Source organism: Crocodylus siamensis, chromosome 3 (genome assembly GCF_052110815.1).
Source record: "Crocodylus siamensis isolate JL-2025a chromosome 3, ASM5211081v1, whole genome shotgun sequence".
NCBI lineage: Eukaryota > Metazoa > Chordata > Crocodylia > Crocodylidae > Crocodylus > Crocodylus siamensis.
This window is the reverse complement of record NC_143397.1, coordinates 51,197,003-51,212,560: the sequence shown is the minus strand read 5'-3', so window position 1 is coordinate 51,212,560 and position 15,558 is coordinate 51,197,003. Positions and strand designations below refer to the sequence as shown.

At 43.5% G+C, this 15,558-nt stretch overlaps 1 protein-coding gene across 1 annotated transcript in view; it reads left to right on the top strand.

Annotated features, from left to right (window-relative positions):
- Positions 1-15,558, top strand: part of CHD1 (chromodomain helicase DNA binding protein 1) — a 93,482-nt gene that overhangs the window by 62,485 nt on the left and 15,439 nt on the right. The window contains exons 28-32 of the mRNA XM_090038329.1: positions 1,351-1,501; positions 2,229-2,351; positions 2,737-2,871; positions 5,920-6,183; positions 8,820-8,960. Of these exons, the coding sequence (XP_089894455.1) occupies positions 1,351-1,501; positions 2,229-2,351; positions 2,737-2,871; positions 5,920-6,183; positions 8,820-8,960 (814 nt within the window). The remainder of the gene's footprint in view (positions 1-1,350; positions 1,502-2,228; positions 2,352-2,736; positions 2,872-5,919; positions 6,184-8,819; positions 8,961-15,558) is intronic.

Sequence of the window (15,558 nt, the reverse complement as noted above, 5' to 3'; positions counted from 1 at the left end):
ACAAAAATCTGCAATTTACACCAGGAGTGACCAACCTATGGCAGCTGTACCTACCACAAGTGTATGATACACAGTAGATCAGGGAGGAAACAAACTGTGTGGTGTCAGGTGGGAAAGGAAGCAAAAAGCTAAGCAAGAGATTGGGAAGGGGATTGGGGTGGACATGGTGGAGGGCTAATTTGTGGCATGCCTGCCAAAAAGGTTGCCCTCCCCCTCCCCCCACTGCTCTATACCATTGTACATGGATCCCGTAGTTAACCCCTTTTCACTATATTGAATGGTGGTAATAGATTTCCTTCTTTTCCCTCCATGGAGTTAGCACAGGGTTGATCTATTCTAGGCATCTGCACCATTCTGGCAGAATGGTGTTGACACGCATCTCATCACATTGCAGTTGGGCCTGGCATTAACTTGTGGGTATGCACAAAAATTCTTGCCTCTTATAGATTTCATTATAGGCTGTCTGAAGACTCAAATGTCACTGAAGGTGTTAAATTTGGATCACATCAAATTTTCTGTCACAAATACCCAGGTAACCAAGACTGATACTTCCCCCCTATGCGGCAGTGGTCAGGCCACAGCTGGAGTACTGCATCCAGTTCTGGGTGCTGCAGGAGGGATGTGGACAGCATGGAGAGGGTCCAAAGGAGGGCCACTCGCATGATCAAGGGGCAGCAGGGCAGGCCCTACGAGGAGAGGCTAAGGGACCTGAACCTGTTCAGCCTCCACAAGAGAAGGCTGAGGGGGATCTAGTGGCCTGTTACAACCTAGTCAGAGGGGACCAGCAGGCTTTGGGGGAGTCCCTGTTCCCCCAAGCACTACTAGGAGTGACTAGGAATAACGGTCACAAACTGGCAGAGGGTAGATTTAGGCTAGATATCAGGAGGCGCTACTTCATGGTCAGGGCAGCTAGGATCTGGAACCATCTTCCAAGCGAAGTGGTGCTGGCTCCTGTCCTAGGGGTCTTTAAGAAAAGGCTAGATGAACACCTTGCTGGAGTCATTTGACCCCGGTACTTTTTCCTGCCATGGCAGGGGGTCAGACTTGATGATCTGCTGAGGTCCCTTCCGACCCTACTAACTATGAAACATTTTAAATAACTGCCGAGAGTCTAATGGACACATAGACCCCCCCAGAGTCTAATAAATGTATGGACCCATGTGGGCTATTTGAAACACAGATAACAGTACTCATGTAATTAAATGAGTAAAATGTGTATTAAAAATTATCTGAGGTACTTTTCTCAACAAGTCAGAGCTTCATTTATAAATATAATGCTCTTCCACCCCTTATTCTTTCCATTTTCAGAAATAAAAATAGCTCATCTGACTTACAATTTCTTCCTTCTAGATATGTCATCCCATGCCACACCAAGGCAGCTCATTTTGATATAGATTGGGGCAAAGAAGATGATTCTAATCTGTTAATAGGCATCTATGAATATGGGTATGGCAGCTGGGAAATGATAAAAATGGATCCTGACCTGAGCTTGACACAGAAGGTATGTTCTGTCATCTAACTGGGTGTACACATTTTATTTGATTGATAATGTTGCTAAGAAAGAATTGAAACTGCTTTTTTTTTTTAAGTAGCTGAAGCTGCACAAAGTTATATGTCCATTACACTTTTTGGAATTTCTTTTATGGTAATTTAGCAGATGTTATGGCCATCCCTTTCTGTCTTTTTCTTCTGGCATTCCCTATTTTCTCCCCTCCTATTGCTTTGTTTAGTCTTTTATTTTATTTATTTTATTTAAGTGTTCTATTTATATTAATTTTCACACTTTTTTCCCGCCCCCGTTCCTTATTTGCTTACTTAACAGATGTCTTTACTGTATAAGCACGTGAAGCCCTTGGTGGCTATATGATGCAGTAGCTGAAGGTCTTCTAGCTCCGTTATAGTTTAGAACAGAAACTCAAAGCTGGGACTGGTTACTAGAATTTGTAGCCCTCATGTATGCGATTTGTTTTTCGAAGCTCCCTATATTAAAAGATGTTGCTGGGGAGGGAGCAGGGAATTTAGGTAATTTTAAGAGATTCTCCACTCTTTCAAGCACACTAGCACATTTTGCTGTCTAGAATCAGAGTAGATCTAACTTCATGAAGACTTTCCCCACGTTCATACTCCTGTCCTTCTGTCCACTGCTCCAGTCTATTTGCCGTTTTTCAGTCTCGCCTTCCAAATTAGAGAAGTTATGTAAATATATGATTTTTTTTTTCTGCTCTCAGATTCTGCCAGATGATCCAGATAAGAAACCCCAGGCCAAGCAATTACAGACTCGTGCAGACTACCTCATTAAATTACTCAATAAAGATCTTGCAAGAAAGGAAGCACAAAGACTTTCTGGTGCAGTAAGTGATATTTAGATCTTCAGTAGTAAAATATAGTAGTGATGTGCTTGTGGGACATGTTAGTCAAGCCTCTTCCCTGCCCCCGACTCCCTTAGCCTGCTTCCTCCCTCCCTCCCTATTCGGTTTTTCTACACACTTTTAGCCAAGTTAACCAGTCCATTTTTGACCAGCTCACATGTTTAGAACATATAGGAAGTTTGTACTAGTTTGTATGTTCTCGTTATTGTCAGACAAACTGCTTTCTCCATTTCTAGTCAAACTGAATACTTTTTATATCTGAATGCCAATTAATAATGAAATTAGATTTAACATACAAACAAATCCTTCTCTGTAACTCACGGCAAGGTATTTCTGTCAAATCAAATAACGGTGTCTTTGTATTCAGGGAAATTCAAAGCGGAGGAAAATGAGAACTAAGAAGAATAAAGTGTTAAAATCTGCAAAAATGAAAGAGGAGGTAAAAAGTGACTCTTCACTACCAGCCTCAGAAAAATCTGATGAAGAAGAAGATGACTATAAGGTGAGCATCTTCATTTAATTTAAAAATACGTATTTTAGTGCTATTTATTGGAAATACTTTCTGTTGAAGGACCACATCTGCAGTTCTATTTGTTCCATGATATTTAGATGTTGATTCTTCACTGAATAGTTAAAATGGCACTCACAGAAAAGTGCTTTTATCATTTGAATTTTTCATATGTGTTCTGTGGTACCTCTTGTTAATCTTATGTAAATTAAATATGGAGGAGGAGGATTTCACTTAAATGGTAAAGAAAATATGACTGTATGGTTAGGATGCTGAATTACAGAATTCAGAACAGTTGAAATTGTTTTCGTTTCTTCAAAACAATAAAAATGGCATTGTCTGGTTTCAAGATTTTTTTTAATGGCTTCACTGTCCTTGTGGCTGGAAACAAAAATCTAGTATAGCAGATAAATGTAAAGCTGGAATGTTTCTGATTAAGGTATCACTACTGATTCTTTGAGTGGACCACTGGTAACTATTGTGGCCAATAATAACACTTAGCTCTTGTATATTGGGTTTTATCAGTATATCTCAGTGTCTAAATTAGAGGTTTACCAGTATATTGGTTGCATAATGGATCGGCACCAATAACAGGAAAATTAACATTGGCTATCAGCTTTTTTTTTTTTTTTTTTTTAGGCCAATAATGTCACCAGTAAATGCCATGTGTGTGCACACAGCCAGGAATGCAGCCCAGCAGCTTGGAGAGCAGCGCCTGGCTCATAAGTCTGGGAGGGGAAAGGGGCGTGGGGGTAGTAGATCAAAGACTCCATGGTGAGGAAGGGAATGTGGCACGGGAAGGTGTCCCCAGCCAGGGCAGTGAAATCAGCCAAGGGCTGCACTAGCCTCTTCCCGGCAGGAGGGCTGCACTCAGAGTAGGTGGGGGCAGGGCAGTCTCAGCTGCATGAGGTGGGCAGCTGTGGCACTGAGGAGTGGCTACGGGGAATTTTGGGGTAACCATAATCCCCAAGCCCCACTTAGTGCTGCCGCTGCCTGTCCCACACAGCTGAGTCCACCCTGCTACCATCTAACCCCAAGTGCAGCCCTGGCCTAGCCTCCCCAGTGGGAAGAAGCTGGCGCAGCCCTTGCCCCAAACCTGCAGCAGGCAGCCTGATCTTGCCCCATGCACAAATCTGGGGGGCACATGCCCCCCCATGCCTCGCCCAGGGGGGCACTTTCCACATGCCCCTGACAAGCTGTCCACGGCTCCATCTTGGCTGGGCAGTGCCTGCCCCTGCCTCAGCCCTACTCCCTCTATCACTATGGAGGCCTTGATCTGCCCCCCTCCTTCCACAGACTTACCAGTAGGGTGCTGCTCTCCAGGCTGCATTCCTGTAAATTGGCTATCAGATTGCTATCAGCCAATAGAGCTACTTAATCAGCTATCAGTATCAGCCAAGAAAATCTTCATCATTTCACCTCTAGTTTAAATATGATTAAGGAATGCCATCTCTATTCTTCAGACAGGAAGTAAGTTACAATGAGCTAAAGTGACATTTTTCTCTTCTCTTCTCTACATGTCTTTTCATCAACTCCTAGCCCCCAGGAGAAGCCAGTAGAAAGGGAAGTGTAGGACTGTTGTCTATTTAATAGATAAACCAGTACAAAATCTTAGGTGGAAACTTACTTCATCTTAAGCCAGGCTTGAGATTAACTTAAATTGATTAGGAATCTTTTTAAACCTTTTAAATAACAACTTTTAAAATCTTTTTAAATAAGAAACCTTCAATCTGAAATAAGTGTGTCCACACAATGATCTGCATTAGTGTATCTAATTGGTAAAAATATTAGTTAAAACGATACATGTTCAGCTCTCTTCTCTAGACCTGGAATATATTTAAATAGACAATAAAAATGGAACTAGACCTTAAGAAGCAAGAACTAGACTTAAAAAGAAGAGAGATTACAGAAAGTATTAATTCTTTAGTTTTAATATTTCTATATGTATTTCTGTTGAGCACTTTAACATATAAACAGCAACTCAGGTGATGTTTAAAGCTTATTTACTCTTTGTCCAATCTGCTGCAAGTTAGAGAGAATAACCAGGTTATTGGACTGTCTAAGCAGCTTGTGCTGCTAAAAGGTTTTCGTTTGTTTGTTTTGTTTTTAAGGTAACAAAAAAATCTAAAACAAAGTAATCAGAACTTCACTTGTCCTTTGCCAAATGAGTATAGGACTTCCCTTGAAGCACTGCAGGGGGCAAGGTTGTCATTCATTCAACTTGTGCCACCATAAAAATGTTGATGGTGGCACAAAGTTGACATCTGTTTGCACCCTAAATAGTGTACTTTTTAGCATATTCAAAATTGTTGTAGGCCTTGGGCAGGCGTCCATTTCTACAGGTGTCCGTTTCTGCCTAGGAAGACAGCAAGCTGTCAAGATGGAGTTATTTTAAAGCTGGCCAGGAACTGGGTGGTCCCAGTTGGTACTTTGCTTGGTACTGGTTCCCTAGTCCATGGGCTTTCGAATTGTTGCCTGCTTAGCTGGCCAGTATGGGTAGCATTTAAAGCTGGGGGGAAGGTAAGGGAAGATACTCTCTAGGGATTGGAATCCTCCTAGGCCTCTGGGAGGGTTCCTACCACAGAAGAACTCTCTTTTGCCTGTCTTGCCAAGCAGCTATTTGGCAGAACAGGGACAGAGTCTCTACAGGTCTCCTTAACAGTTTGCCCCCGGGCAGCCCAGGGAGCCAGTATTTTCCCTCCCTCCCTCTTCCTTGAAGGGAGAGAAGCAGAGTAGAGGAGTGTGGGCCATTTGGTGTTCTTCATAACTGAGAGAAGCATATGGCCATTCAAGTTAGAAGTACCTGGTACACAGCTCTCCTTCCCCTGGCTCCAAGTGCATGTCCTGAGCACTAGAATCTGTTGCAGTACCTATATCCTTTTTTGGTTAGATTTTTGTGACTTAACTGCACTTTAGAGATATTAAAGCAAATATAACAGTCTACGTCAACTTTGTTTTCTTTATATTACTAATATGATCATTATAATATTTTTTAACATGGGTATCGAGTTTGATGTGATATATTGTGCTTAAATATTGCAGGATGAGATCTCTTCAGTGAAACATCCAAATAAAAAAATAAAAACAGAAAAAGAAAATGAAGAAAAGCCTGAATCAGATATTGGTGTAAAGAAGGATACAGAAGAAAAGAGAGAGACAAAAGAAAAGGAAAATAAGAGGGACCTGAAAAGGGAGAAAAGAGAAAAAGAGGATAAGAAAGAATTAAAAGAAAAAGAAGCGAAAGAGAAGAGAGAGAATAAAATAAAAGAGTCCACACAGAAAGAAAAAGAAGTAAAGGATGAAAAGGTAATTAAGTTAGGTTTCTTTCATCTTTTAAAAAAAAATTCTGAGGTGGCTTTTGAGATGGTCACTATTGATATGTTTTTTTTTTTATTTTTACTACTTCCACCCAGAAGAGAGAAATGGTAATGGTTTTGCAACCTCAGCCTATACAGGCAAGTTAGCTGGCTGATGGTACAAATAGTATAAGAAACTTGTACACTCCTTTCTGTCCCATTCCTAGGCAAAAAGGCTAAGTACAGACAGTCAAAAAGCCCAAGGCTGAATCGATTCAGTCTTTGCAGGTTAGTCTAAACTGCAAAGTTAAACTCAGAAACAACTAGACACACATTTGCTTTTGATTCAGGAAATGCAGCCACACACCTGCAGTGGCTCAGGTCAGAAGCTGCGGGGTACTAGAGCATGGCTTTTGCATGTAGCCAGCATGGGCTGTGTGTTTGCTTCCTCTTCCTGCTGCCCCAAAGGGCACTGGGATTTTCAGTATAGTTTCTAGGGTCGGAAGGGACCTGAGTAGATCATCTAGTCCGACCCCCCCCCGTCATGGCAGGAAATAATACTGGGGTCAAACAACCCCAGCAAGATGTTCATCCAACCTCCTCTTAAAAACCCCCAGGGTAGGAGCCAGCACCACTTCTCTTGGAAGTTGGTTCCAGATCCTAGCCGCCCAGACCGTGAAGTAGCGCTTCCTGATATCTAGCCTAAACCTGCTCTCTGCCAGCTTGTGACCGTTATTCCTCGTCACTCCTGGCAGTGCACGGGGAAATAGTGATTCCCCCAATGCCTGCTGATCCCCCCTGACTAATTTATAACAGGCCATTAGATCCAGCCTTCTCTTTTGGAGGCTGAACAGGTTCAGGTCCCGTAGCCTCTCCTCATAGGGTCTGCCCTGCTGTCCCCTGATCATGCAAGTGGCCCTCCTCTGGACCCTCTCAATGCCGTTGACATCCCTCTTGAAGTGTGGTGCCCAGAACTGGACGCAGTACTCCAGCTGTGGCCTGACCAGTGCTGCATACAGGGGGAGGAACACCTCTTTGGACCTGCTTGAGATGCATCTGTGGATGCATGACAAGGTACGGTTGGCCTTCCTGACTGCCTCCCCACACTGCCGACCCACGTTCATCTTGGGGTCAATGATGACTCCAAGATCCTTTTCCGCCTCCGTGCTGACAAGAGGGGAGTTCCCCAGCCTGTAGGTATGGTGCCGGTTGTTCCTCCCGAGGTGCATCACCTTGCACTTGTCTGTGTTCAATCCCATCCTATTCACATCCGCCCAGCCTTGTAGCCTGTCTAGGTCTGATTGAAGCCTGATGCTTCCTTCTAGTGTGCCAACATCCCCCCACATCTTAGTGTCATCAGCAAATTTGAACAGAGTGCTTTTTACCCCCTCATCCAAATCACTGATGAAGATGTTGAACAGTGCGGGCCCAAGGACCAAGCCCTGTGGAACCCCACTGCCCACGTCCTTTCAGGTTGAGAAGGACCCATCCACTACCACCCTCTGGGTGCGGCCCTCCAGCCAGTTGGCGACCCAATTGACTGTGTGGGCGTTGACACCACAGTCCCCCAGTTTCTTAATGAGAACGGGGTGAGAGACAGTGTTGAAAGCCTTCTGGAAGTCCAGGAAGACTCTGTCCACTGCTACCCTGCATCTAATGATCTGGTAATCTGATCGTAGAAGGCCACCAGGTTGGTCTGACAGGACCTGCCACTGATGAACCTGTGTTGGTTGCCCCTAAGCATGCAGTCCCCAGCTGGCCCCTCATGGATGTGTGTCAGCATAATTTTCTTGAACAGCTTGCCTAGGATCGAGGTAAGACTAACTGGCCTATAGTTTCCTGGGTCATCCTTCCTCCTGTTTTTTAAGATGGGAACCATGTTGGCCCTCTTCTAGTCCTCTGGGACCACACCAGAGCACCACAAGTGCTCATAAAGCCGTGCATCGTAGCAACAGGATTGCAGGGTTGCTTATTGCTTCCTCTTCCTGCTTCCAGGTGCCTCTGGGATTTGTAGTCCACAGTCAGAGCCAGCCCTAAGTTTCAGTACGTTTAGCAGGGCAGCTCTGTACTTTTAGGAAGAGCAGTTTAACTCCCTCCCCCCATTCCTGACCCTGGACCCCAGCTTTGCTTCCTGCATTTTCCTGGAGGGGAGCAGTCTGTGCCTTTCCCCCCGACTCTTCTCCCTGCCGCCCCCCTTCTGTGTTGGAGCAGATGGCACAACCCAGCCCAGGGCTTGAAAGCTTGCTGGCATGCTGGGGGACTGTGATTTAACCTGAACCAGGAAGGGGTCTGGGACCAGTTTAACTCAAATCAGTTAAATCTGATACTGCATTCAACCAGCTTTATCCTAAACCAGTTTTAGCCTTTTTCAAACTGGTATATGTGCAAGGAACTTCTGTTCTGTTACAGGTGTAAACCAGTTTCTGATCACTTAAACCAGTTTGTGTAACATCTGTCCCTAGCCTTGATCAGCCAAAAAGGAGAGGGAAAAGAAAAAAAATGTAACCAGTCAGTGTGTATAGTAAAGAAAATTATCTTGTTATTAACAGATTACAATGATTATGGTACTGAGCTGGTTAGTACTGTAATTCTAGGCCTAGATTATAATTCCCTTATCAGATCTGTTTTTTCATGTTTTACTTGCAGACAAACGAAGTCAAATCTGAAAGTAAAGACAAAACTAAGAAAACTCTTTTAGCAGATACTCCAGTTCACATTACTGCAAGTAGTGAGCCAGTTCCTATATCAGAAGAATCTGAAGAACTGGATCAGAAGACATTCAGCGTAGTAAGTCTCTTACTGTTAATACTGATAGTAAGGAATAGAGTAACATTTTGAACTAAAATTGTTTCCATGTATATAGTTCACTTCTTGAGCCTAGTATTGTGGTATATATCCCTGTCAGTGAGATCCCAGAGCAGTACAGGGAAGAAATGTCCATGTACTAAAGGTTTTAATTCTTTAGGCAAATAAGCATAACGCACAAAATTTACTATTCAGAAGCCTATTTTTCTTTTTTTGCCCCGTGTGTGCACCCCATTACTTTTAAGCTGTATATTGAATATGGATTCTCGCATTCAATTATAGCATGTTAGGGGATATTATGACTATCAGTTTGTAATCTCCACTGATAGTCTAAATATTTGGGGATGATATAATCTGTAACATGAATGTTGAAAATGTATGTCCATGTAAAAGATGATGACTACCATCATAGGTCTCTGTCACCAATTGGCAATTAGTATTCTCTCCAATTTCATCTCATCTTCATCAGTGAAGTTCTCCAAATGCTGAGGGAGCTTTGGCCTTGCCATCCATAAAACAGGACTCTGTTCAGGATGGAGTCAGGGATAGAGATTGTTGTCATTGTTTGGGATTAATAGCTGTATTGAGAGGTAAGATGCCTTGTTCATTCAAATCATCAGATAAGATTAAGCCAAGGCCCCTGTCACTTTGAGGGAACAGCAGCTAGCTGCTGCAGCAAGCAGCTGGCCATCAGTGTCAAGTGGAAACCCCTGTGTGTGGCTGGGGAGTCATGCACAGGAAGGGTGGGGCTTTGGTGCATATAAGCCCAGTGATTGAGACCCAAGCTGCCCCTACTCACTGCAGGAAAAGGAACTCTCAGGAGAGAAAAGCCACTGGAGACAAGACAGGCAAGCACCCAAGCCACCCAGGAGAGCTGGGATAAAGAGGGCTCCAAGGGAGGTATGGCTTGCAGGCAACAGTGAGGGAGACTTTTTGTTTTGAAGCAGCTTGCTTGTGTTTGTTGCATTTCAAGCTTGAAACTGGAAGACTGGATTATGGCTACAGGGGAGGTATGGAGGCCTGGTGGGGCACTCTGCAGACAGGCAGCCTAGCTTGGGGTCAAAGACCTGAAGGCTTGACGCAGCAAGCAGCCTGGCCTGAGGCTGGGGACCCAGAGGGCTGAAGGCAGAGACAGTCAGGGCAGTCCAGCCCCTGGGGTCAGGGACCCTGAGCACTAGCCCAGGGTGCATGAGGCAGGAACCAGGGGCCCAGAGCACTTAAGTGCAAGATGGATTTGGATCCAGGAGCCAAGGTGCAAGGCAGTGGACATTCTGGCTGAGGGGTGCAGCGAGTATGAGGGGGCCAAGGCTGGGAAGGCTGACATTTGGCATCTAAGAGCCAAAAGCTGTATTGGAGCCAGGGAGCCCCCCTCCAGTGAATGTGAAGTAACATCTGTGAGGCCTGGGCATGGCTACAGGGGAGGAAGAGGGCCACGAATATAGCCCCTGAGGCAGCTTGTGCCCCAAGGCACTGATAGGGCCAGAAGGACACAGCTACTAAGTAATGGAGCAAGACTCAGGCCAGCCAGGTACAAGGGCTACCAGTTGGCCAGAGTGAACAAGTGTTCATTTGAGACCCCAAGTCAGTCTCCTTTAACATAATAGTACCATCAGGGCATGGCAGACGGAGAAAAGAGAGGGTCCCCAAAGGAGCTTGACTGGGGAGGCAGGAGTCATGTGGGCCACTGAGGGTGTCACAGTTGCCCGTAGGGTACAGTTTTGCTGCAGCTCCAAAACTGTTTTAACCCTGACAGTCTTGCTAGCAATTTCTGTGTTTTTCTACGTACCCCAAAAATAAAGGGTTAATGTAAAGACTGAAAAAGTATTTGTGGGTGCAGTATGTTAATTGAATCTTAAAGCTGATTTTAGCATAGTAGAACAGTTGCAGAAGTTACAAGTTTTGTCCATCTTTACTCTGTACACTGTACAGATGGAAACTGATCAATATCCATACCCAACCACCAGCATGTTATTTACAACTGCTTTTACATTCAGGTCATTGAGTGTGAAGCAGGCGTGGCCAGCCTGCAGTCCTGGTACCACAAGAGGCACAGGCAGCCTCTGTGTGGTACCCAGCAGACTGGGGAGGAGACAGGCAGCACAACAGCAGATAATGCAGGAAGGAAAGCAGCAAATTTGGCAGGGATCAGGAAAGGAAGCAGAACTGCAGATAAGCAGGGGAGAGGGTACAGAGTGGCACTTGTAGAAGGGTGCAGGGCTAATTTGTGGCACACCTGCCAAAAAGTTAACTCCAGTGATCTAAAGAATTCGTATTGAGGTCACCCTAAAAGTAGAGTGTAGTAAGAAAAATAGGTGCTAGGAAATCAGTAAGCTTAATTATTAAGAATTTTTACATACCGTCATTAAAGACTGTACCAATTCAAACTTGATTGAATTCACTCACCTCAACAAAGGGATGTAAATATCTTGGTTACTAAAATAGAAAATGGTTGATAATAGGATGGCCGCCCAATAATTAGATTCTGTATATAACAAATTTATAAATTTTTGATAGTTTTCCAGGTATAGAATCTAAATATTTGAGGTTTGTCTTGAATCTGTCCCCTTCCCACTGCAACAGCAGGGAAAATCTGGGTGTGGGTCACGTAGCCCCTTTGTTCTCTGTTTCCTCCCAACTCTTTCTCCTAGCAGGCTCTTCCCCCTTTCCTTGCTATTAGATTCTGCTGTCCCTGAAGACATGGAAGTGGGGTGCAAATTTGAAAAAATGGACCTTGATATACACATAGCTGTAGTAATTTTCATATAGGACCCATATGCTTAGTTGCCTTTTTTTGCAATTGCTGCAAGTTTTAGCACAGGTACTCCATAAACACACTTTTGAGCAGCGCTTTGGACCCTACTCATACGTAATACAAACTATGCATGATATTAGTCCAAAGCCAAAGGCTTGTGATTTGCCACACATTTCATTGCGCTGGGCTTAACCAACATCAAAAGGATGTCAAGCCATGGTGACCCCACAGCTCAGCACTGCTGCGTGTGTGTGTGTGTGTGTACACTGCATATATTCCCCTACAAAGGATCCATGTGCTAATTACTCCTCAAACTGGGTGTTCTTGTCATGAGCCATGGGATGCTCCAAAAATGTATATGCAAATGAGGTGTAGGGCAGTCTGCTCTGGCTTCACCTCATGGAGAACAGGGCCTCATTAATAATATACACCAGGCTGACAGAAGATTAATAGAGAGATTCCATGTGAATTGTTTGGAGCCCCATTTGGTGATGTTTACCAGATAACAAGGCTGGTGAAGAAACAGGAATCATTAGAAATGGGAAAGAAAGGCATAGTTCAGCTGCAGGAGTGAAGAGGAAGTTGAAATGTATGCAGGGTCTCACCATGACTTGAAAAAGACAGTAGTGAGGGAGACTACACTCAATGGGCAATTCCACGTGTCTTATTCAGATAAGCTGAATTAAGCTGTCCTTGTGATAAGTTCAGATCAGCATGTTTGCTCAGTGTGGGCTATTTTGGCTGTATTTAATCAACTTCAGGACTTGTTTCCATTGCTGAACACATGCCACTTTTGGCAGCAGTTTAATGATAGTGTTTAGTGAGTTTTCCTTGTATGCAATTACAAGATGAGGGGCTTTTTTTCCCTTGCCAATTGCAGGGAAAACCTCATCTTATATTTGAGTAAATACAGTAGGTCTGATTTAGTCTAATATATGCCTCCTCGCAATTTACTTGTATGGCAAGTGATGCACTAGATATTTTTTCTTCTTTTTATTAGATTTATACTGTGTTATAAAGATCACTTATCTAATGCCCTGGATGCCCTTGATAATCTTAAAAATACACCAAAATAAAGCTCAGTTGTACAAGATCACCTTTAAGTTTATAGCAACAACATAAACAACTTAAATTAGTGAACCTCTCGCCCAAGTACATGTCCAGTCTTACACAAGACTCACTTCTTCATGAGATGGCACAAAAAAGTGTGCATTGCAGCATGCCCTGACATCTAACTAATTCAGGTTGTTAGGGATGTGAGAGAGTGTGTATTCTAAAATCCCACAGTGTCAGGTAAGAACATACGGGCTGCATCTCAGATATCAAAGGTGCTTCAGTGGAATTGCCTTCACCACCCTAGCAGTATTAGAGGGACAGGGGAAATCTCTGAGAGGTAAATGGATCCCAGCCCGTTTAGAGGTTTATAAGACAAAACAGCATCTTAAAATCAGTCCAGTAACAGTAGGCAGCCACTGTAAATTATAGACTAGTTGTGTGTATGAAAAGAGATACCACTCAATAAGTGTGTGTCTAGTTCTGTGCTAGTTACAATTTGCAAGTATATTTAAGAATTTTCACTCTGAAGTGCATTGTAATAGTCTAAAATATTGCTAACAAAAGTAGAAAGCAGTTGAAAGTTCCTCACCCAAAAGAAATACATCTGTGTGCTCCATAGGAAAAAAAAACAAGGTTTGCTGTTGCTCCTGTTTGATCTTTTGATAGTGGCCTATCTGTGAGTAACAGCTGGGTTCAGGCACATTTTATGAACTGTTTTCTCCTGACAATGACTTATGACAATGGTCATAAGTTGATTACAACAGCAATAAGTTGACTGAGAATAGATTTAGGCTCGACATCAGGAGGCACTACTTCACAGTCAGGGCGGCTAGGAGCTGGAACCAACTTCCAAGGGAAGTGGTGCTTGCCCCTACCCTGGGGGTCTTCAAAAGGAGGCTAGATAATCACCTAGCCAGGGTCGTTTGACCCCAGCATTCTTTCCTGCCCATGGCAGGGGGTCAGACTTGATGATCTGCTTAGGGTCAGAAGGGGACCTACCAACCAACCATATTTTAAGGCAGTGGGAGTCAACCTTTTTTGCAGGTATGCCACAACTTAACCCCTTTACCTTCCCCAAATTACACTCTGATCCCTTCCCCTACCTAAGCTTTCTGCTCCCTACTATATCTGCTGCTCTGCTCTGTGATCCTTCCCTAACAGAGAGGTTGCCCGTGCCACATGTGGCATGTGTGCATGAGTTGACATCCCCTGGTTTAAGGGTTTAAAATCCATAGGACTTCTCATGTCCTGAGAGTTAGACACGTGCTTTCGTACTTTATCGAATTGGTACCCCTGGAATGGTGCGTGGGAATGATATTAAGCAATTATTACTCTGCATTGAGGTGCTGGCATGCAGATTTCCCCAGACTTCTGTTGCTATCCAACATGTTTATGTTGAGCTGCTGATGTAAACATTTTGTGCTATTTTGCCAACTATCCATATAACAAGTACTTTTTCATTTGCCTTTTTTTAGATATAAGTAGTGCAATCTTTGGCTTCCCAGGACTAGAACATAAGTAAAAACAATTTTAATGAGGCTCATGTTGGACAATAAAGTGTGTTTTGGTAGATTGATGTAAAGGTTATTGGTAGCAATGGTGTGTTCCCTTTAACAAAGGATGTGTAAGATGATTATTTTGTCAAGGTGGTTTGTAGTCTGAACTGTCATGGGTTTCCACATAGTATAATGGGCAGGGATGCCTCTTTCTTTTGTGTTTTGGCTAGATATTTGAAAAAAAAATTCCTTTTGTTGTGTACCTGTCATTTATTTTTGTCACTTCTGTGCTTGATTCCTGCAGTATATTCTGCGGGGGGGAGGAGGGAATTCTTGAGGAGTGCTTTAAACTCATAGCTTTAAAGTGGGCATGCTTGTTCCCTTGGATAGCCCTCTGATTAGGAATTAGCTTCCTTTTATAAATCTAATAATTGACTTTTTCAAGGGTATATTGAAAGTCAGCTTTTTGCGTAAGAAGGTGAATGGATGATTACAGGGCATGTGCTGCTGCTTCATCTGGATTGATGCTTGTAAACCATCTTTTATTTCAAGAGATGTATATGATAAATTGTATAATACAGGATTGAGTTATGGATGCTTCAGCAAGCTTCAATGATTTCACTTATAAATTAGGATGGCAAGGAATGGGGTAAAGAAAAATACAGCAAAGACGGTATTTTGGCATATATTTTATACCTTTGCTCCCCAAAATGAGGTTGTGGAAATTGGAGTGTACATTATATCTGAGAAATACAGATTCCTCATGGGTCCAGAAATTTGGTAACAGGAGAGTAGTGGCAACTAATGATGCCCACTGGTCCTCCACTGCCAAATTTCTGGACCTCTAGGGAGTCCACTTCACCCCCCCACCCCACCTGGATAATATGATGCTGCTCACCAGCTCTGGCTAGAACACAAGGTTAGTCTGCAGCTGGACCCACTGTGATGGCTGGAAACCCAGCACGTGGGCCCAGACCCAGGCCCCCAGGACAAACTCAGCATGTGGTCCCAGACATGGCACCCTCAGATGGACCGAGTATATCCCCCATCCAGCACATGGGGGGTCAAGGCTTAGCTCTCTAGCTGATAATACTAAGTTTCTCTGCAAATAAGTTTTGTTTTGTTGTTATTAATGCTTTTCAGAAGCAAGATACCTTGTATATGCGGGAGAAGGTTGTATGTGCAAAAATATGGTAGCATTCACCAATACGTACAAAAGATATTTTCTTAGATACCAAAATAATTCTGCCTTATTTGGGATATTGGATCCACTTTG